This window comes from Oreochromis aureus, linkage group 16 (genome assembly GCF_013358895.1).
Source record: "Oreochromis aureus strain Israel breed Guangdong linkage group 16, ZZ_aureus, whole genome shotgun sequence".
Lineage (NCBI taxonomy): Eukaryota > Metazoa > Chordata > Actinopteri > Cichliformes > Cichlidae > Oreochromis > Oreochromis aureus.
In genome coordinates, this window is record NC_052957.1 from 28,579,005 (window position 1) to 28,603,356 (window position 24,352).

Here is a 24,352-nt window from a genome sequence, read left to right on the forward strand (position 1 = left end):
GCCGCCTTAATGCCCACTCACATCCTGGGCCATCTGACTTCAGGAAATCACATAATAGCGTGGGGTTAGGTTTCACAATGAGCTCAACCGAAACTTTGGCTGATTGTGACCTACACGCGTTTTCACACCTTGGCTCGTGTGATTAGGTAGAGGATCATTACGGGGTCCATTGTTCCTCTTGGAGGGATACTCCCACAGAGCTTAAATCTGGGACACTCCACCATTTGACCCTAGAACTGAAGAAGCTGCTGGGAAATAAAAACTTCCATCACGTCTTCAATCAAAAGTAACTTTATTACTTCCCATCGCTGGGAATCACACTAGAAGCCCAAGCTTTCCACAGTAATTCTCTTTTTACTGTCATCCACATCACATTGGCCCAAGGTACCCACATAGCAAAATTGGTATGGCCCAGATCTGGCCCACACAATGTGCTTACACATGGCCTACATACCACAAAGAATGACGGCCCTTTGGTGGCCCAGATCTGGTTTGCCAGAGGTGGCCCACACATGGGCCAGCACAAAGCCAGTTGCAGACACACTGCTGGCCCTGTGCTGGCCCAGAACAGTTTCAGCTCTGGCCCCACATGTCAGCCTAATGTGTACCTTAATGAAGCCATGTAATAACAACATGTGCCAGAACATAATAGTGCAAAAGTAACATGACAAAACTCTGTTCAGACAGTGGATGGATTGATTCTTGCATAGTGATTTTCTACTCTCCCAGATTACTGAAAGTGCTCTATACAACATGTCACATTCACACACTTTCTCTAAACCGAGTGCTTCCTAACTACATTCATAGTCCTGACATGCAGGCTAGAGGAGCCAGGGATTGAACCACTAACCTTCCGATCAGAAGATGACCTGCTCTACCTCCTGAGCTACAGCCACCCGGTGGCAAACTTGGGTAAACCCTCAGTAGGTTTTGGACCAGGCCTGGCCCATATCTGGATGACATACCACTTACCATGCCAGAAGTCAGCCAGCAGTGCCGACTTGACACCAGATCCGGGCCAGACCTGTCTGCTATGTGGGCAGAGTTGTGTTTGTGACTCTTCAACTAGCCTCACTTCTAACACATAAGAAGAGAGAAGATAATTGACAAATTTACATTAGATGTAAGGAGAACCTCACCTGACACTACTCACTGAATCACTCTGCCTCACTTGCAGCTGAGCTGGAAACCACCACGTACTGTCATTTCAGTTTGTAGCTGTAACAGTGCTAGATGGAGTGGAGGAGTGGTTAGTGCTACCACCTCATAGCAAAAAGGCTGCTGGACTCTATAGCAACGGAGATGTGTTCTTTGGATTGACTTGTAACAGTTCTCCATCTTTCAATCCAATGGACATCTCTGGGTTCTTTGTTTGCCAGGAGAATGGTGGTTCTCTGACTGCTATGTCCTTAATGTAAAGTTTGGTGGAGGGGATTATATTTCATGTTCCCAACTTTGTGGTGACAGTTTGGGATAGCCCTTGCTGTTCCAAAATGACTGTGCGTCAGTGTACAAAAAGCAAAGTCTATAAAGACCTATATGAGTCAGTCTTGACCTGAACCTGATAGAACACCTATGAAATAAATTAGAGTGGAGTCTGCGAGCCAGGGCTTCTTGTACAACATCAGTGTCTGACCTCACAAATGCACTTCTGGAAGAATGGTGAAAATTCCCTGAATACATTCCTAAATCTGGGGTCAGAAATCCTAGAAAAGTTGAAGCTGTTATAGTTGCAAAAGGTGGGCTGACATCATATTAACCTCTATGGATTAAAAATGGGATGTCACTCAAATTCATATGTGTATGAAAGCAGACAACCATGCTTTTAGCAATATAGTGTCATGGTCCTGGGTCAGTGACCCAGTGTTTTGAGTTTCTTGTGTCTCTGAGTTTTGTATTGTGGTCTTTGTTCCCTTTGTTCCCCAGTTTATTCTTTAGTCTAGTGTCTTAGTTTGGCCTTCTTGTATTCTCTTTAGTTCTGAGTATTTAATAGCTGCCCTCTGTGTCTCTTTGTTGTTGTTCTGTGTTTCTTAGTTGCTCCGTCTCCCCTAGTCTAGTTTATGCGTCTGTGCTACTTCCTGTTTTACTTTGAAGGTCCATGTCTCTTGTGAGTGTATTCTACTTTGCTCCCTCGTCTCGTCAGTTCTGATTTCTCCCAGCTGTGCTCCCCTTCTGTGTCTCATTCCCCTCGTTACGTCCCAGTGTATTTTAGCCCTGCGTTTCCCTGTGTCAGTGTCGCGTTCTCCCTCATTCATGGCCGTGTGTTTCTCCGTGTACCTGTATATTGTTTCCCAGTTTAGTTTCATGTCAGTTTGCTTCGCCGTTTTCCTGTCCAGCAATAAAGCTGTGTTTTGAGTTTATTCCTGCCTCCGCAAGCTTGCGTTTGGGTCCACTTCCTGCCTGCCACACAGCCGAATCATCACATATAGTGTATGTCAGTAAACTGAGATCTGAAACTGTACCTATACAAGTCTCTAATCTTCAAAGAGGCAAATAGTGGTTTGTACAGAAAATAGCAACACTTTTCCATATGGTGTATGATATCAAAAAAGTAAAACACTGGTATAATTTCAGGCCTCTGGGTTTATTTGAATTTTTTCTTTGCTATAACCTGCATTGGTGGTGGTAAATGAGTTCCTTTGTGGATGAGGATGATCCAAGAATTTACCACATAATGGCTCTTGGTTGGTTCACAATATATCAATGTGTGCTCGACATACACTTATCCAATTTAAGATAGTTCATCGGGGGCATTGGTCCAGGGATAGGCTGGCACACATATACCCAGGGGTGGACCCAGCCTGTATAAGGTGTGGGGGTGCTCCTGGTACATTGTTTCATATGTACTGGTCCTGTCCTTCATTGTCCACCTTTTGGAAATCTGTTTTCCATACGATGTCTGATGTCCTGCAGCATCAAATTGAACCAGAGCCACTCTGTGCTATGTTTGGTGCGGTCCAGAATTTGAATCTGTCCAACTCCAGGCTCAGAACATTAAACTTTTCATTACTTTTCATTATCTCTGTGTTTTTGGTTTAGTTGGGCAGCAGGCTGCCAATTATTTGTTGTTTTAAGGGTCAGGGTGGGAACAAGATTGAAATTTTGAAAAATTCTGAAGCACTTTGTGTTATTGTATACATTGCATTGAAACCTTTGTTTAATAAAAAGACTTTTGAAAGACAAGTTATGACACATAAACCTGATGTCCTTTATTAGAATTTTATTTTATTATCCAAGTTTTTTTGTTTTTGTTTTTTTTTTTTTTTTTGGTGATGAACTACATCGCACTTTATATATACACAAGGCATAAGACCACATTACCTGGAATGGTAACCAAATAAAAACTCCTGATAAAAATAAGGTATGAACCTGAGTGCACAAAAGCCAGGATACACTCAACAATAAAATCTTGCTACATTAGAAGTTGGCTGATCATTGTTATTGTTAGCTGCAATTTATGATCCATTAGTTGTAACTACTAAAGCCTCAAGTAAAAGAGGCTGAACAATGATGTAACTGACTTTCATAGTTCAGCTCCCTCAAGGATGAAGCAAACCAATAAAACTCTTCTTCAATCCACATACATATGATTCACTATATGCATTTGATTGATGAGTGTACTTGTATTTGAAGTTGAGATATCTTTAAAAGAATAATACAGGCAACACAGGTTGCATGTTAGTGCAATTAGATTTTTTTTCTTCATATATACTGTTTCTGTTGCTAAACATCTGTTTTGTAATTAAAACCTTTATTTTTTAAAATTCATGGATGAGGAGTTAAATACCACCTATGTAACTCTAGATGGATACATTGAAGTTAACAAGTACAGATATGTTTATTTTTGTATTATCTTTACATTATACATTATAATAATCTGCAGTAATTCTACCATCATGTACGTGATCTGGATTCATAAAAATCTTCATGAGCCTATGTACATTTTCATTGCAGCTTTGCTACTGAACTGTCTCCTTTACAGCACAACTATTTACCCCAAACTTCTGATTGACTTTTTATCTGAAAAACAAGTCGTATCATATTCAGCCTGTCTCTTTCAGTTTTTTATATTTTACACTTTAGGCAGTTCGGAGTTCTTTCTCTTGGCAGCCATGGCCTATGACAGATATGTGGCTATTTGTAAACCTCTTGAATATCCAACTATCATGAACAAAACCACTGTGAGCATTTTCCTGGTTGTATCTTGGCTTATACCTGCTTTTCATATTGCAGTCCAAGCAATAGGGAGTGCTGAAGCAACACTGTGTAACTTTAATTTAAAGGGAATATTTTGTAATAATGCAGTTTACACTCTTCAGTGTGTAAGGTCAAGATTAATTATTGTATTTGGAGTGGTTGCTTTAATAGATCTTATAATACTTCCTCTGCTCTTCATAGTTTTCACTTATACAAACATTTTTATCATCTCATATCAAAGTTGTAAAGAAGTTAGGAAGAAAGCTGCAGAGACCTGTTTACCCCACCTGTTAGTTTTAATCAGTATTTCCTGTTTAAGTATCTATGATGTAAGCATAGCTCGAGTGGAATCAGATTTTCCAAAAACTGCACGATTGCTAATGACATTACAAATAGTGCTCTATCATCCATTGTTTAATCCATTCATTTATGGGCTCAAAATGAAGGAAATTTCTAAACAGCTAAAAAGATTCTTTTGTCATGCCAGAATCATTACGTGTATTAACTATGAATGCTAATGTGCCGTAATTCGTTATGTAATCAGTTTGCTGAAGTTACTGAAAACACCTTTCATTTAACATAATCAAAAAGTAAAACATAAAAATGTCATTTTTAGTCATTTAATTATTCATAAATTATTGCAATTATTTGCCGTAGGTATAGTCCATATTGATAATAGGACAAACATGTTCAAAGTTTATTTTGTAGATATACTACTCCTCAACATGTTTTTCTGTAGTTTCTAATAATTACAAGTCTAACAGAGTAAACAATCTTTTTAAAGAAAACATATTTAAGCAAAATAAATGACATTAGTTTTAATCCATTTCCCACAATTCTTTTTTTATTTTCTTAAGTTGTATGTTGCTGTGCTCAGTACAATGCTCATCTAAACAGGATGTAATACCTACAGTTTCAGAGCTAAAGAGTTTTGGTAAGTTACAACATAAGAGCTGTTGGAGAAGCAATTAATGAAAAATGTATGCATTTGTCTTAACATAAACATATCCATTCTGCCATAGGTAAAATGATAGGTAATTAAATCCATTTTCAGATTAATGTTTTTAAACTTTGTATTTCTTCATTTTTACATTATTGCTGATTCTTTTTTTACAATATGCTATAATTGGAACATAGTGAAACATAGATTCTCCACTAAAGGAATAAGTGGTAACACTTTGTAACTGTTGTCCAGGGCGTGCATCTTCACCACTTGTCACATTTTATCGGTCAGTGTGAGTTATTAACCAAACAGATGTATGTAGAAATGAAAAAAAAGAAATGTAAAAATTTACCTCATCTCATAAACCCACAATATTATTAACAATAGAACATCAAAAACATGTCAAATGTTTTGAAATGAAAGTTCAATATTTTACCATTTCATGAAAAATATTAACACCTTTACAACAGATAGGTTCTAAAATCTACCTTCACAATCTGTAATTAAATTATATAAATAATTTGTAAAACAAATGAAACTTCTAAACTTAATCTTAAGTTCTTCTTTTGTCAGATCTAACTATAATAAATATATAATTGGGAAAAGTAGATGAAAATTAAAACTTCTTTTTTTTTCGTGATATGACATCTTTGCCATTACTTCTGTCGTTGCAGGGTGGGTTCAGAATCTTCCCCATGATATCAAATATGGTATCAAGTATTTTCCTGGTTAATATGTATCGAGTTTGAAATTCTAGTATTATAACAACCCAATTAGTCATCATAGCATTTGATATTTTAATGTGTAGAGATTGTAATGAAACTGTATTTTTCCTTAGTGTATTGATTACCTGTTCTGACAATAACACATATATAACATGTTTATTTGAAGCATGGTGGGACAGACACTCATCACAGCACTAGTAAGACATGATAATCTGCAAAACATATCCCTCTTTGGGTATGACTGTTACTGCTTTACTGCTTTCAGGGAGTAGACGCTGTGTGTGTTCCAAGGAAGAACTGAGGAATAAACCACCAACACCTTATATGGAAATGATAAGTTGTGCTACAAGTTATGAAAGTTGTGTGTCTGTGTGCCTGACTGTATAAGGGAAGCACAGCTCTGCTTCTGCTTTAGAGACTCTGGCTTGACTTTGACTGACTGGACTCCTTCTCTTGCTGCAGCGTGAATAAAACTCACTTCAAAGACACTCATCAAGTGTTTGGATTTTATTTTTAAAAATTCCATGACAAGATATAGGTGAATATTCAGTCCTTGTACTGATCTGTCTTTGACACAGTTGATCATAGTATACTTATTAGGAGAGTTTTGGTGGGGATTTCTGGGTCAACTCTTGGCTGGTTTTCTTCCTTTCTCTCTCATAGGAATTTTTTGGTTGTGCTTGCCAATTTTGTGTCCTCCTTTGCTATCTTATCTTGTGGTGTACCCTAAGGTTTGGTTCTTAGACCTATCCTATTTGCACTATACATGCTCCCACTTAGGCACACCCTGAATAGCTTTAAAGACACATCCTATCATTGTTATAGAGGTGATATTCAGTTGTATGTCTTTCGAACCCCAGAATGTAGCCAATGGATCTATTCCTCAAGACTGCATTCTTGTTATAAAGAACTGGATGGAAAACCATGTTGGCTCTGAGGTCTACTGATTAATGCTTGTTGCTAGGACCAGGTTAAAGACCAAAAGTGACGGTGCTTTTGAGGTTGTGGCCCCAAAGCGGTGGAACTAAGATCTGTGGACACTGTTGATCTTTAAATGAAACTTAAGACCCACCTGTGCTGGCTTTCTTTTATTTAGTTTTATTTCTTCGCTATTTTAATCTGGTGTTTACCTACTGTTATTTTGTAAAGCACTTGTGAATTTTGTTCTTGAGTAGTGCTATATAAATAAACTTTTTACTTACTACATTCAGACATTCAAATCTATTCAGTCTCCTGAATTGGTCTCTCTTGCTGCAGCGTGAATAAAACTCACTTCAAAGACACTCATCAAGTGTTTGCATTTTATTTTAAAAAATTCCACGACAAGATATAGGTGAATATTCATATCTGTGCATTCCCAGGTGCTGCCAGCTAAATCTAAGTTTTATCACTCCCACTTTTCCATTCAAGCAATCTTCATCTCCACCACCAGCATCTAGGCTCTGGGGGTCCTGCTCTAATCCTCTCTCATAGCTTTGGTTCCGTTCCACCGAGATGGGCCATTGAATTGTAATCTACTCAGTCATTCCCATGTTTACACAATTTTGAATTATGAAAAATATCTGAATATGATAACCTTTTGTGTTGACTGTCAAGTTCACTTTATTTATATAGCACAATAATCAACAGAAGTTGACCAAAAGAAAAAGGAAACTTACATTTACATTCCAAGTCTTAAAGAAACCCAGTTCCTAAATATATGGCAAGCTGACAGGTCTGTTTTATTGTGTTAACTATTTCTTGTGGAAGGTGATTTAATTGTCATTAAAATGTGCTCCGAATTTTCAAATTGATGATGATTTATTTGATAAATCAAGACACACACGGCTCTCTGCCATATAAGCTGCCTTTATAAGTTAAAAGTATCAAAATCAGTACTCAGTATCAGTAATGCTGAACCTGTATTTACTTTGCAGTGTTGCAGACCACTAGGAGCCAAGCTTCTCATTTGACTGTCGTGAAACATCTGTGTGCTGGCAGGAGAGGACCCAAACGCAAACTCACGGAAAACGGGACTTAACTCAAGATACAGCTTTATTACTGAATGGGGGAAAAGGCCATACAAGACAAAATGCAAAACTAAACTGGGAAATTCTAATGCTAATCTAATCTAATTACTCAGGGAAACACAGGGAGAGACACACAGCCATGAGGGAGGACAGAACTGAGAGAGACGCTGACCTAAATACACAGAGGGATGACAGGGACGTGAGGACACACACAGCTGATACGAACAACCATAACGAGACAGGGGAAGCTAGACTAAACGGAATGAACATGAAAACATGGGACCTTTACAATAAAACAGGAAACATGATGTGTGAGTGGAGGAGAGGCAGGCTAGAGGTTGCAAGGTAACACAAGGGAGAGCACAGACATGACGGGCTGGGGAAACATGATGGACTAAAACACAAGGATTCGAAACAAGGGACAAGGACTCGCACAACTAAATAAACACAGATGCACAGGGGGAGACAGAGGGCAAAGACACAAGGGGAAATCTAACAAACCATGGTGAACAGAATAACCTAGGAACCAAATAATACAGAATGATCAAAACTGCACAAAAACTCAAAACACTGGGTCAAAAGACCCAGGACCATGACAAGGCACATCGTTTTCAACCCCCCTAAACCCCCTGCAGTCTTTCGCTACTTGGATTAAACATGATATAAGTCACTTAGAGAACTTCTAAATGTCAATGTTTGGTTTATTTCTGTGTTTGATTTGTTCCTGAGTAAATCGGTTTTGGCTGAGATTAAAGTTCAACTTCATAACTAGACTATTTTATTTAATAGTGAAGTCTTACTTGGAGAGCTGTCAGTATATTTTGAATTTCACCTGTTATATTATGAAAATGTTTCCTGTTGAATTTAAACATTTTTTAATGTTGGATTTAATTCAGAGTCAGCTGTTTAAATACTGAACAGAACATTTTGCATCAGGGGATATGACGGTGAAATTCAAAAAAAATTGTCCGATTTCCTCCCTAAGAGAGTAGAACCGCTGCAGTGCAGACCTCCGAGTGAGCCATCTCATGTCATTGTAATACACAACATCTCCGTATTCAGCCTGGATGTTGAGTAGAATCTGTTGAAACTGGCAGTGGCACAGGGCTTTGGAGCGAATATAATTAATAGCCTTTATCACCAGTTTCATAACATGGTCATATTTCAAATGTTTAGCACAGTGTACTTGTTGGTGAATAATACAGTGGAGTTTTATAGCTTTACCTCCTTCTTTGCTGACTTTCTTACAGACTAGGGTTGTTAATTCCTTAGTGAGTACTTCAGGCGGCAGAAACCCAAGAAAGAAGAGGAGCAAGGAGAAGAACCATCATGGAAGGATAGGCCCTGCATGGTATGTACCACCAGCAGATAGAAGAAGTGGCTAACATTCAAAAGAATCCAACCAGTAGCTGGACAAAGCCGGACTGAGAGACAGCACAGAGGCATGAATCATGGCATCACAGGAACAAGCTCTGAGCACAAGATCCATAGAGGCTAGGGTCTACCAACCCAGGAGAGACCCCATGTGCAGACTGTGCAAAGATGCCCCTGAGACAATTCAGCACATAACAGCTTGGTGGAAGATGCTAGTAGGCAGGGCATACATGGAACGCCATAACCAGATGGCGGACATAATATACATGAACAGCTGTAGTGATAGATTTCTCTATACAAAGTTCAATTCAATTCAATTCAATTCAATTTTATTTATATAGCGCCAAATCACAACAAAAGTCGCCTCAAGGCGCTTTATATTGTACAATAGATCGCACAATAATAAATACAGAAAAACCCCAACAATCATATCATATGACCCCCTATGAGCAAGCACTTTGGCGACAGTGGGAAGGAAAACTCCCTTTAACAGGAAGAAACCTCCGGCAGAACCAGGCTCAGGGAGGGGCGGCCATCTGCTGCGACCGGTTGGGGTGAAGAAGGAAAACAGGATGAAAGACATGCTGTGGAAGAGAGACAGAAATTAATAACAGATATGATTCGATGCAGAGGGTCTATTAACACATAGTGAGTGGCTGGAAAGGAAAAACTCAATGCATCATGGGAATCCCCGGCAGCCTCACGTCTATTGCAGCATAACTAAGGGAGGATTCAGGGTCACCTGGTCCAGCCCTAACTATATGCTTTAGAAAAAGGAAAGTTTTAAGCCTAATCTTGAAAGTAGAGATAGTGTCTGTCTCCCGAATCCAAACTGGAAGCTGGTTCCACAGAAGAGGGGCCTGAAAACTGAAGGCTCTGCCTCCCATTCTACTTTTAAATACGTAGAAGTGATAACAACATCGGGAAGAAGAAACACGATAAGCTTGTGGGGCGATCGTGGCTCAAGAGTTGGCAGTTCATCTTGTAATCGGAAGGTTGCCGGTTCGAGCCCCGGCTCCGACAGTCTCGGTCGTTGTGTCCTTGGGCAAGACACTTCACCCGTTGCCTACTGGTGGTGGTCAAAGGGCCCGGTGGCGCCAGTGTCCGGCAGCCTCGCCTCTATCAGTGCGCCCCAGGGTGGCTGTGGCTACAATGTAGCTTGCCATCACCCGTGTGTGAATGGGTGAATGACTGAATGTGTAAAACGCTTTGGGGTCCTTAGGGACTAGTAAAAGCGCTATACAAATACAGGCCGTTTACCATTTACCATAAGCTTGAGACTAAAAAACTGAGAAAGGAACATGAGAAGATGTAGCGGTTGAAAGCCACAGTTGTTTCTGTGATAATCAGAGCACTCAAGGCAATGACCAGATAGCGAAACGCCATCCGAGATCTCTGTCCAGAGGAGCGGAATCCTAGGAACATTAAAATACTGCATAGTACCCTTAAGTTCCCAGGTCTCTGGTAGAAGACCCCAGCTTGAGGGGACTCGCAGGTTGAATAGAGTTAGAGGTCCAACCCACAGCTATAAGACTTTAATCATCCTCATTCACATATGGAAACAAGAAAAAAAACAGACCTTCTTATTTAAGGTGTTTCTTTAGCCTTTTTGTCATCAACACCGTCCTTTTGCCTATGCTACTAAGCCTTTACTAGTCCCATAGATTTAAAAAAATGTGTGGCCAAACACAATGAAGGGCATAGGACTATAAATGTCAACTGGTCAGATTCCCTGAAGTTGTTTACATGTTAGTGGAGAACTTAATGAGTCCCACAGAGGATTGAAGGTTTTCTGATAAAACAAAGCCACATAGTCAGTCACTTACCTTCTTAGTTTAGTGTTAGAAATATATTACTCCAATACTCTAACACTTGTCTTCTCATTTGTTATTCATGAATACAGTTTATGTAATCTAGTTCCATGGTCAATAACATTTTTGTTCATTCAATGGATGTTGAATTAAATGTAACATTGTTAACTCTTGGTGGGTTTGCAGAATTGCACAAATACAGGTATCTCTATTTTGTGGTTATATTCACACTTTATATTCTGATACTCTGCTTTAATTCCACTATAGTGTGCCTTATCTGGACTCACAAAACCTTCATGAGCCAATGTATATTTTATTGCAGCTTTGTTAATCAACTCTGTTCTTTACAGCATGACTATCTATCCAAAGCTTTTATCTGATGTTTTGTCTGAAAAACAAATTATATTGTATCCACTTTGTCTTTTCCAAGGATTTTTATATTACACCTCAGCTGGGTCAGAGTTTTTACTGTTGGCAGCAATGGCATATGACAGGTATGTGTCTATATGCAAACCCCTGCAATATGCAGTTATTATGAATAGAATAACTATATATGTCTCTCTAGTTTTAGCTTGGATTATACCTGCTTTTGAGACAGCAGTGTCAGTTGTGTTGTATTCCAATTCTGTCCAATCCTTTAAATCAAGATTAAAAGCATATCTGTTTGACTTGGCTTTCCTGACCAGTTAACACCCTTTTAATCTTTTAAATTTTAATCTGTTAAATCTTTTATTAGATTTTATTAAATTTATTATTATTTTTTATTAATTTTACTGCTGTTTTTGTCTTAGCAGATTTTGTATTTACCTAAATCTCCTGGTCTGTTAGTGCCTCTATCCTGTCTGTGCTAGTGCCTGATTTGTACCCTGTTATTGATTTATGTTGACTCTACATGTTACTGTGAAGCACTTTGGTGTGCCTTCGGGTTTTTAAATGTGCTATATAAATAAAATTGTATTGTATTGTATTGTATTGTATTCTAATGTAAAACTCTGTAGCTTTACTCTGACAGGAATTTTTTGTAACAATTCAGGGTATAAGCTTCAGTGTGTGTCCTCAGTAGCAATATCGATATATGGTGTGGTCATGTTGATAAATATTGCCCTTCTACCAATGCTTTTCATACTTTTTACATACATCAGGATTGTCAGAATATCTTACCAAAGTTGCAGAGAAGTGAGGAAAAAAGCTGTAAAGACATGTTTACCCCACTTGCTGGTGTTAATCAACTTTTCCTGTTTTATTGTTTTGATGTAGTTATAGTTCAACTGGAATCTGATTTATCAAAACTCTTCGCTTAATATTGACTTTTCAGTCAATTTTATTCCATCCTCTTTTAAATCCTATTATATATGGACTCAAAATGAATGAAATTTTAAAAAGCCTCAAGATATTGTTTTGTCATGTTACTGTTGCTGGTAATATTTGATGACTGAACAGCTTATTTGCCTGCATTTAACATTTTCCTTTTTTTTGTCAGAGATGATTATTTACTATTGATGTTTGTAAATGCACAAAAAACAATTTAGTAAAATAAATCAAATGCTACCGGTCTCTCAGTGATGCAGAACGCCCTTTTAGTATTGTAACTGACATATCAATGTCAATGAAAGGAAAACCCCTTTTTTTTTCAAATTCAAATTGTGGCAGCACTTTCTGTGCGATTACCAAAGTAATAACCACTTAATATTCAAGTAATATCATAGTAGCAACAGAAGGGACTGGTCCCATCCACCTACAGGCAAATAACCTGCTTCAGTACCACATAGAAGCTCATGTCAAGCATCATAGCAGCAAAGATGAAGGCACATGCGTGGGCTACTCATCCAAGTGACTTCTTACTTGGATGAGTGATGAAACGTTTCTCCCTAAAACGCTACGTCCAGATGAACAGAATCCACTTTTGAAGTCAAACGGAAAACTGAATAAACAGAAGTGTGAGATGATCAAGAATTTATGCCAGTGTCCAATTATATTTTAGATAGCAAGGAGCAGACGGCTGAGATTATTAAACTCCACCGAGACAGCTGGTGACAGATAACTGAAGGCTAGACTGTCCAATTTCACAGTCGCTCACTTCCGGCCTACCCTTCGAAGGACCCGGCCCACGTAGGCCGCGAAAGCTGGGTCCTCAGGAGGATGCAACCTATGAATTTGGACATGGCTAAAGCGTCTTGTGACTGTTGTTGTGATTTGGGGTACAACCGAATTGAACTGAAATGTATTTAAATTGAAACACTTATAAATTTGGTTTCCAATAATTGATTTTATGCATTGTTGTCCTCAATAAATGATTCAAATGTGAATATTCATCACAATCCAGTGCATGGTTGAAGTATTCTGTTAAAGGTTATCTTATCTTATCTTATCTTATAATTATATGCAGCTAAGTAAGCTGTATATATTGAGTAAAAGATGCATTTCTCAGGGCAAAAAAATGAGATTTTTATATTAATCCTATCAAACATCAGAACATTTCAAAGCCTTTCATTTATAGTGATATGATAGTAGTATTTGTATTGGATCGATAACACACACTCACATTGTGGCTTGTTTACATGTACTAGTCTATAGCTGAGCACATGACCAATTGCTAGATGACTTCCTTCAGCTACAAGTTTACAGTACTTAAGAAAGGTGTGTTTTTGAATGAAAAATTCTTTTGGAATTTCCCGTAACTCATTCTTGCAGACATTCAGCAATTTCAGCAATTAAGAAATTGTTTTGTCTTTCAAATATCAAAGCCAAAATTAAGGAACGTATTTTTGTTGGCCCTGAAATCCATGAAAAAGTGAAAATCCACATCCACAGCTTGGATAGCATTTGTGCAGGCTGGCCAGACTTTTCTTGGTAGTCACAGAACAGAGAATTTTGCTGAGCTTATAATTAACATACTGAAACCATATCAGCTAATAAGTGAGAGAATGTTGCTGAAGATGCATTCTTAACCACTGCTGTAAAGCTGTATCATTTAGGAAGTCAAGAAGGTCATATTTGTCATGATCCTGGGTCCTTTTGACCCAGCGTTTTGTGTTTTCTATTATTGTAATTTTGGTTCTGTTCTTCCTCGGTTAGTGTTCATTCTTTCCTACCAGTGTATCCCTGTGTTTAGTCTGCGTTTTGAGTCGGTGTCATTACGTGCATGTGTTTCCTGTTTTACTTTAAAGGTCTCTGTCTTATCTCAGTGTGTTCAGTTTACTCTTCCCCTGTCTCGTCAGGTCTGATTACTCCCAGCTGTGCCCTCCTTTTGTGTCTCATTCCTCGTTATCCTTCTGTGTATTTAAACCTCGTGTCTGCCTCTGTTAGTTGCTGGTTCGTCTGTGTTGTTTCCCCTCGATGTCCCTGCGTCTCCATATGTGTTTCCTCGGACCTCCCTGCATCTTCGTTTCTGGTTTGCTTTGTTAGTTTTCCCAGTTTAGGTTACCTGTTAGTGTCACTCGCCATTTCTGTTTATTTGCCTTACTGTTAATAAATTCTTACCTGCACTTGAGCTGCCGCTGCCCGGTCCTAATTAACTTCCACACGGCTTGCACCCGCAAACCGTGACAGCACGAACCAGCCAACATGGACCCAGCAGCTTGCGACCCTTCGGAGGAGCTGAGGGATGACATCATTTTCTCCGTTGAGAACCTTCTCAGCCTGTGGTTGGAACATCCCGGAGGAGCTTTGTCGCTGTGGAAACACGCCTACAGCGGCTCTTCTCTGGTCTTCCGTGGCTGTTTGGCTCGCTCTCTCCGACCATTCAGGCCTTCCTTCAGCGCACACCTCACCTGCTCTCTGCCACTCCTGCCTCGCCGCCCGACTCGCCGAATGTGATCTTGCCTGGCCCGTCGGAGCCGCCGTGCGGGAGGAAATGTCGATCGCGCCGCCGCGCGCGCCACCCCACAGCCGGACATCCGGACTTTTAATTCGCCGGGTTGTGGAGAGTGAGGGCTCTTTTTCGGACTATGTGACTGTTCATTCTGGGGCTGTCTTCTGTGCGGCAGATGATTTTGAGAACAGCTCATCGCCTGCTCAGCAGCCGCTCTCTGCTCAGTTTCCTGGTGTCACTCCACCGCTGCTTTCAGAAGCCAGGCCCTGCAGGAGGAGCAAGCAGCGGCGAAGGAAGGATTATGTGGTGGAGGACACTGGGCTTACTCCGCTACAATCCTTTGCTTTGTTTTTGGGACTTCCATGTTCGGAGCTACACAAACTTCCCACCTCCTCGTCCCAGCCTCCAGTAGCTCACTTAGCTGCCCAGCCTCCAGTAGCTCACTTAGCTGCCCAGCCTCCAGTAGCTCACTTAGCTGCCCAGCCTCCAGTAGCTCACTTAGCTGCCCAGCCTCCAGTAGCTCACTTAGCTGCCCAGCCTCCAGTAGCTCACTTAGCTGCCCAGCCTCCAGTAGCTCACTTAGCTGCCCAGCCTCCAGTAGCTCACTTAGCTGCCCAGCCTCCAGTAGCTCACTTAGCTGCCCAGCCTCCAGTAGCTCACTTAGCTGCCCAGCCTCCAGTGCTCCCAGTTTCACCCGCAGCCCAGGCCCCTGTGCCGCCTGTAGTTCAGGCCCCGGTGTCCCCCGTAGCTCCAGTGTCCCCCATAGCTCCAGTCTCACACTCTCGCTTTAGGCAGGGAGAAGGTCTTAGTTCCACCCAGGAGATTCTTGCTCTTTAGCTGCTTCAGGCGAAGTAATGCACTCCAGGGCTTCCCAGAAGCTAGGTTTCACCCCAGCTATTACTGGACCCCTGAAGATTAAGCAGCCCTCAGAGAACTCCTCCATGTTAGTGTTGCCTGGGCAAAGCCAGTGCTCCGTGCAGTGCCAGCTGCCTTTATGTCGGGCTAGTGGACTCTTTGTCTCGTGTCTCCGCTGGAGGGTCCGAAGGACCGCTCCGACCTTTGCCTCGTGTCTCTGCTGGAGGTCGAAGGACCGCTCCGACCTTTGCTTCCTGTCGTCGCTGGAGGTCCGAAGGACCGCTCCGACCTTTGCCTCGTGTCTCCGCTGGAGGGTCCGAAGGACCGCTCCGGCCTTTGCCTCGTGTCTCCGCTGGAGGGTCCAAGGGATCCGTCCAGCCTGCAGCGCCTCCGTCTCCGGCTTCCACGCCGCCGCCAGCTGCAGCGCCTCCGTCTCCGGCTTCCACGCCGCCGCCAGCTGCAGCCTCACCTTCCACGCCGTCGCCTGCAGCCTCTTCATCCACGGCTTCCACGCCGCCGCCGCCTGCAGCGCTTCCGTCTCCGGCTTCCACGCCGCCGCCTGCAGCGCCTCCGTCTCCGGCTTCCACGCCAGCTGCAGCCTCTTCATTCACGCCAGCTGCAGCGCCACCGCCTCCGGCTTCCACGCGCCGCCTGCAGCCTCTTCATTCACGCCAGCTGCAGCGCCACCGCCTCCGGCTTCCACGCCGCCGCCTGCAGCGCCACCGCCTCCGGCTTCCACGCCGCCGCCTGCAGCGCCACCGTCTCCAGCTTCCACGCCAGCTGCCGCCTCTTCATTCACGCCAGCTGCAGCGCCTCCGTCTCCGGCTTCCACGCCAGCTGCCGCCTCTTCATTCACGCCAGCTGCAGCGCTTCCGTCTCCGGCTTCCACACCGCCTGCAGCCTCTTCATTCACGCCAGCTGCAGCGCCTCCGTCTCCGGCTTCCACGCCGCCTGCAGCCTCTTCATTCACGCCAGCTGCAGCGCCACCGCCTCCGGCTTCCACGCCGCCGCCTGCAGCGCCACCGCCTCCGGCTTCCACGCCGCCGCCTGCAGCGCCACCGTCTCCGGCTTCCACGCCAGCTGCCGCCTCTTCATTCACGCCAGCTGCAGCGCCACCGCCTCCGGCTTCCACGCCGCCGCCTGCAGCGCCACCGTCTCCGGTTTCCACGCCAGCTGCCGCCTCTTCATTCACGCCAGTTGCAGCGCTTCCGTCTCCGGCTTCCACGCCAGCTGCCGCCTCTTCATTCACGCCAGTTGCAGCGCTTCCGTCTCCGGCTTCAACGCCAGCTGCCGCCTCTTCATTCACGCCAGCGGCAGCCTCACCATCTACGCCGCCAGCTGCAGCGCCTCCGTCTCCCACGCCGTCACCTGCGGCCTCTTCGTCTCCGTCTCCCTCGCCGTCACCTGCGGCCTCTTAAATCTCCGGCTTCCTCGCCCGTCACCTGCGGCCTCTTAGTCTCCGGCTTCCTCGCCGTCACCTGCGGCCTCTTAGGTCTCCGGCTTCCTCGCCGTCACCTGCGACCTCTTGGTCTCCGGCTTCCTCGCCGTCACCTGCGGCCTCTTAGTCTCCGGCTTCCTCGCCGTCACCTGCGGCCTCATCAGCCACGCCAGCAGCAGCCTCCGAGTCTTCAGCGTCGCCTGGTCCAGCCTCCGAGTCTTCAGCGTCGCCTGGTCCAGCCTCCGAGTCTTCAGCGTCGCCTGGTCCAGCCTCCGAGTCTTCAGCGTCGCCTGGTCCTACCCCGTCGGGGTCTGCAGCTGACTGGCCACTTTCCAGGCCACTGGCCAGGCGACATCGCCGTCGTGGGGCGGCCCCGGACCGCCTTCGCCTGAGTCGCCGCCGCTGCCGTCCTCACGGCCGACCCCTGAACTGTGCCCACGTCGGGCGCCGCTGCCGTCCGCACTGCCGGCCCCCTGAACTGTGCCCACGTCGGCGCCGCTGCCGTCCGCACGGCCGGCCCCCTGAACTGTGCCCACGTCGGCGCCGCTGCCGTCCGCACGGCCGGCCCCCTGAGCTGTGCCCACGTCACCGCCGCTGCCGTCCGCACGGCCGGCCCCCTGAACTGTTTGGGCTCCGGTGCTGTTGGCCCCCTGGCCGTCCCCCTGAACTGTGTCCACGTCGCCATCCTCACAGCCAGCCCCTGTGGTGTTCTGTTTTGGCCTGTTTTCCTGTGCTCTGGTGTGTTTCCTTTTTATCTTCTTTTGGTTTTGGGCTCGTGTTGTGTTTTCTGGTGCTCCTGTTTTGTTTTGGCTTTTGTTTTGTGTGTTGCAAATGCACGTGTATGATGGTACAGAAAGTAAACTGACAGCCCACAGGTGATATAAGGATTCTGTAATGAGTATCATTAGTGAGTTTACATCTGTGCCACCTGGACTGTGTAAGACAACAAGCCAAGCCTCATAGGAGTGGCTGGACTACAGCCAGTCTCTAAACAGCTAATTATGACTCAGTCGCTACAATGAGCAGGTTCTCCCATTATTATGACCCATGGAACTGATCTAATGTATTATATCACAATAAACATCCAGTATACCTTTGGGTCTTAAGACCAGAGAATGTTTCCTTCATTTGCCGCCATAATTAGTTGCTAAGTTAAGAGATGTAACTGTCAAAATGATAAGGTGGTCAACAGGTTATTATGTCTTTGGCCCAAGAGAGCAATTAAACTTCAGCTTGGTATTAATAGGCATACCCTTCAAAGAGTACCCTTCAACAACAACGAAACATAGTCAAAGTAAACAGATATTATTATGGGCACTATGTGGCTCATTAAAACAAGTACTGAAAGTTTAATTAATCAAGTCAATCTTGATCATCATTGGTCATATAATGTCATACAATATTATTTGTAGACAGTTTTCAGGTAATAACCCAAAAAAGACAATAATGAGGCTTATTTTAAGGAAAGACTTTTCACCATTATCTTGTAGGTGGGCGTACTCAAGAAAGTCAGTGCTTTATGAATAGCGTGACAGCAACATTAACTTGTGGAATGTTAGAAGTACTATGCAGCAGCAACAGAAAAAGCACACAAGGTACAAAACTACTGCGTCTGACTCTTTGCACTGAGCCTGATCTTGCTTGGATGCACCTGCTGGGTCATGGAAACCCATTCTGTTAAAATCTATGCAGTTGCTGTCATTCTTAGTCACTTACACTTTGTTATAATACCATTACTATGGCATGAATGTTAGCTTTTCAGAGAAAACCCTACTTTTTGGGAGTTGGGACTACTGTTTTATATATGAATCCGTAAATTACCCCCACGTGAAATTGATTTGTTGCCTCAAGGTAATGCCCAAGAGTCACAGTCACATTTTCTGTTTATAGCCATTTAGTAAATTTATAAGCAAACAACTAATTGATTTAAAATTAGCATTTTTATTTTAACAAAACATCAAGGGATTTTCACACAAGTGTTTAATGGAACAAATAAATAAACAGTAACTGTTTAACAGTAATGGCGCTAATGTGACGCCGTGCAGCCCCACGCACGGGGGAAATCCGCGCTAACTTCGCTAACAGAGATTTGCAGAATTACTGCGGTTATGCCGTTAACGCCATTTTAACGAGATTAATACTGACAGCACTAGTACTAAGCAATCCAGAAAAGTTGGAACACCTGTAAAAATTAGTAGCGCCAGTTTTCAAGGCTTGATCAACTGCCATTGCTGCAGAACAGCTTTAAATTGTTAACCCATTTTGTGTTCCCTAAAAAGGCCTTTTTGTATAATGTACATTATTTTTCCGTTTGGGTAACCTTACCTTACCTTTTTTAACCTCAGGCAGTTCTGGTACACACATTTTTTTGACCCTCTCGCCCCTGTGGGAGGTCTATCCTTCAAGCTTGGGTCCTCTACCAGAGACCTGGGAGCTTGAGGGTCCTGCAAATATCTTAGCTGTTCCTAGGATTGTGCTCTTCTGGACAGAGATCTCGAATGTTGTTTCTGGGATCTACTGGAGCCACTCGCCTTGGGAGTCACCGCATCTAGCGCTCCGATTACCACTGGGAGCACTGTTACATCCACCCTACAAATCTTCTCAAACTCTTCTCTGAGCCCTTGGTACTTCTCAAGCTTCTCATGTTCCTTCTTCCTCATGTTGCTGTCATTCCGAACCGCTACATCTATCACTAGAGCTGTCTTCTTCGGTTTGTCTACCACCACTATGTCCGGTTGGTTAGCCACCACCATTTTTTCTGTCTGTATCTGGAAGTCCCACAGGATCTTAGCTCGGTCATTCTCCACCACCTCCACGCCATATTCAAAAAAGATATTTCTGTATGCTATGCCAGCCACTTGGTGATAGCATGCCATGTATGCCCTGCCTGCTAGCATCTTGCACCCTGCTGTTATGTGCTGGATTGTCTCACCTTCCCTCTCTCGTTATCATCTGACTACACTTCTCCAGTCTGAACGATATTCCAGTGTCATTGCTGTACATCCTGGTGGTGTGAATCAGTGAATCGATGTCTCGTTCAATCTTGTCATACAGCTTGATGTCATCCATGTAGAGGAGGTGGCTGTCAAGTGCTCCATTCTGTAGTCGGTATCTGTAACCAGTTTTGTTAATGATTTTACTGAGGGGTTCAGGCCTATGCAGAAAAGCAGTGGGGACAGAGCATCTCCTTGGTAGATCCTGCACTTGATGGTTACTTGTGCTATTGGCTTGAAGTTGTCCTCTAGTGTTGTCTGCCACATCCCAATTGAATTCCAGATGATTAGGGATCTGTTGATCTTGTATAGTTCTAGGCATTCCAGAATCCAGGAGTGGGGCATCGAGTCATAGGCCTTCTTGTAATCAATCCACACAGTGCACAGGTTGGTCAGCCTAGTCTTGCAGTCTTGGGTGACTGCTCTGTCTACCAGTAGCTAGTGTTTTGCACCTCTGGTATTCTTGCAATTCCTTTCTGTGCCCCACTCATGTATTGAGGCGTGTGCCTAGTCATCTTAGCCTTTATGATGCCTGACAGGACCTTCCACGTGGTACTGAGGCAGATTATTGGTTGGTATTTGGATTGGACCGGTCCCTTCTGGACATCCTTGAGGATCAGGACTGTCCGGCCTTCGGTTAGCCATTCTGGGTGTCTCTCATCAACTAGAAGCTGCTTCATGTGTGCTGCCAGACACTTGTGGAGTGCAGTCAGCTTTTTCAGCCAGTAGGCGTTGTCCCTGTCACAGTCTGGTGCTGTCCCATGTTCAATGCTGCCAATTTTTCGTTTCTATACTGCTACTATACTACAGAATTGCCCTGCTCACTTACCTTGCAGCATTTTCCCAACAAGTGAAGCAAATAATAATAGGAAATCCAGCTTCTGTTAAAGATTTGGTTCGTTTGGCTCAGCTCCCTTAATAGAACTGGCTCTCACAGCTTCCGAATGGTTATACTTTCAGTATTAACTTCATTTTTTTATTTTTGTTTTTATGCATTTTCTACTACTGGAGAGAATATACATAGGGTTTAAGGCCTTGACAAAAGTTTGAAATGTTTTGTATTTCACAATCAAAATGTTTAAATGTCACTATCTATCGTCTTAGCCAGCTCCTCATCAACACTTATTTATTTGGCTGTGGTCATATGTTTTAGAACAAATGCGCTTCTTTTGGTTTGAGTTGCAGAAGTCTGTGGTATACTTGGAGTTTTTCACAAGATAGTAGATGCTAAAGCAGAAGTACTTGGCTCACAACAGGATACTTTTATAGGGTCAGTCGATGGCAGCTAGAGGAGCGAGGGGAAGGTCTACTCCAGCTTCGTAGTAATCTGTGCAGGTTTATTATTGACTGCACTTAGTTTTGTAGTCTCCAACATCATTGAAATGCCACCAGTGCCGTCAGTGATAATGGAGACTACAAATGTCACTCATTTCCCCATCTCTCTGTTCCTCTTTGTACCTGGTCCCGTACCACTACACTTGCTGTCTTTCGGGGTCTGCCCGCTGTGTTCATCAAAGTAAACTCCCATTCCTGCCTGCACGACAGCAGGTGAAGATTCAGCTCTCTTGACAGAAGTCAGATCTTCATATTCCCTAAGAAGAATTGTCTCTTAGACCAGGCACTAACTGAACACAAACAGTTTGTGTATTTGCTGAGATTTGTTGAACTGATAGAAACTTTATATTTTAAATTAGCTGCTAATTTAAAAAAAAAAAAAAAACTCCTTTTTTGCTTGCTCCTCCTCTTTAGGACTAGCTAGATGATGTTCATGCACCGCAACCACAGCTCACAGACATCTGGACTAGTTCAGGTGTTGTACCAATAAACATCAGCCCACATTACCCCTGACCATGTCACTGTAAGTAATGCGTAAATGATATGACTTTGCCTCTTTCATTTCTTTACGATAACCTCTGGTGACTAATACACCAACAGGGCTGCCTTTCATGTGTTACTGTTCAAGCTAAAATTGCTTTGATGTTTGAAGGTGTTTAGAGCTGGGAAATAAAAACTTCCATCACATGTCTCAAATCAAAAGTAATAATCCTGTAGAAAATACAAGTTGTCAGAAAAATAAATGCTCAAGTAAAGAACTTAATTTGTACTTTATTACTTCCCACTGCAGGGAATCACACTAGAAGCACTAGAAGCACAAGCTCTCCACAGTAATTCTCTTTTTACTGTCATCCACATCACATTGGCCCAAGGTAAGTGTTTGTGACTCTTTGACTAGCCTCACTTCTAACACATAAGAAGACAGAGGATAAACGCCATAAAAATAACAACACTTTTCCAGATTGTGTATAATAAGATTGTTTATCTTGGCACATCAAAAAGTAAAACACTGGTGTAATTTCAGGCCTCTGGGTTTATTTAAATTCTGTTCTTGCTATAATCTGCATTGGTGGTTGTAAATGAGTTCCTTTGTGGATGAGGATGATCCAAGAACTTACCACATAACAACTGTTCACTCTGTGAACATACAACCAAGAGCCTTTTTAGGTCATTTAGACTATAAATATAAAAAAGAAAACTTATGACAAGTTGGATATTTGTAATGCACAAGCTTGATGTCCTTTATTAATTAAGGTTTTATTATTATTATTTAGTATTGTGGTTATCCAAAGCCAGAATACACTCAACAATAAAATCTTGCTACATTATAAAAATTTTATACTAGATTATTAGAAGTTGGCTGATCATTGTCATTGTTAGCGGCAACCTATGATCCATTAGTTGTAACTACTAAAGCCTCAAGTAAAAGAGGCTGATGATGACGATCCATGATGTAAGCGACTTTCACAGTTCAGCTCCCTTAACGATGAAGCAAACCAATAAAACTCTTCTTCAATCCACATACATATGATTCACTATATGCATTTGATTAAAGAGTGTACTTGCATTTGAAGTTCAGATATCTTTAAAAGAATAATACAGACAACACAGGTTGCATGTTAGTGCAATTTAGATTTTTTTTCTTCATGTAAACTGGTTATGCTGCTATATATCTGTTTTATTGTTAAAGGATTTTTATCTTTTTTAATTCATGGATGAGGAGTTAAATACCACCTATGTAACTCTAGATGGATACATTGAAGTTAACAAGTACAGATATGTTTATTTTTGTATTATCTTTACATTATACATTATAATAATCTGCAGTAATTCTACCATCGTGTACGTGATCTGGATTCATAAAAATCTTCATGAGCCTATGTACATTTTCATTGCAGCTTTGCTACTGAACTGTCTCCTTTACAGCACAACTATTTACCCCAAACTTCTGATTGACTTTTTATCTGAAAAACAAGTCATAACATATTCAGCCTGTCTCTTTCAGTTTTTTATGTTTTACACTTTAGGCAGTTCGGAGTTCTTTCTCTTGGCAGCCATGGCCTATGACAGATATGTGGCTATTTGTAAACCTCTTGAATATCCAACTATCATGAACAAAACCACTGTGAGCATTTTCCTGGTTGTATCTTGGCTTATACCTGCTTTTCATGTTGCAGTCCAAGCAATAGGGAGTGCTGAAGCAACACTGTGTAACTTTAATTTAAAGGGAATATTTTGTAATAATGCAGTTTACACTCTTCAGTGTGTAAGGTCAAGATTAATTATTGTATTTGGAGTTGTTGGTTTAATAGATCTTATAATACTTCCTCTGCTCTTCATAGTTTTCACTTATACAAACATTTTTATCATCTCATATCAAAGTTGTAAAGAAATTAGGAAGAAAGCTGCAGAGACCTGTTTACCCCACCTGTTAGTTTTAATCAGTATTTCCTGTCTAAAGTATCTATGATATAAGCATAGCTCGAGTGGAATCAGATTTTCCAAAAATTGCTCGATTACTAATGACATTACAAATAGTGCTCTATCATCCATTGTTTAATCCATTCATTTATGGGCTCAAAATGAAGGAAATTTCTAAACAGCTAAAAAGATTCTTTTGTCATGCCAGAATCATTACGTGTATTAACTATGAATGCTAATGTGCCGTAATTCGTTATGTAATCAGTTTGTCAAAGTTACTGAAAACACCTTTCATTTAACATAATCAAAAAGTAAAACATAAAAATGTCATTTTTACTCATTTAATTATTCATAAATTATTGCAATTATTTGCTGTAGATATAGTCCATATCCAAGTCCATATTGATAATAGGACAAACATGTTCAAAGTTTATTTTGTA

At 42.2% G+C, this 24,352-nt stretch overlaps 1 protein-coding gene and 1 pseudogene across 1 annotated transcript; both read left to right on the top strand.

Moving 5' to 3' along the window:
• Positions 1 to 3,767: 3,767 nt before the first annotated feature.
• LOC120433499 (olfactory receptor 13C2-like) lies at positions 3,768 to 4,715 on the top strand. Its single transcript, XM_039599777.1, has one exon. The coding sequence runs from the start codon at positions 3,768 to 3,770 to the stop codon at positions 4,713 to 4,715; it is 948 nt and encodes a 315-aa protein (XP_039455711.1).
• An 18,487-nt stretch (positions 4,716 to 23,202) lies between these two features.
• Positions 23,203 to 24,151, top strand: LOC120433500 (annotated as a pseudogene).
• The last annotated feature ends 201 nt before the right edge of the window (positions 24,152 to 24,352 follow it).

Bases quoted from the DNA above. Each gene is read 5' to 3' on its own strand.
- LOC120433499 (XM_039599777.1), top strand. From the start codon at position 3,768: ATGGATGAGGAGTTAAATACCACCTATGTAACTCTAGATGGATACATT.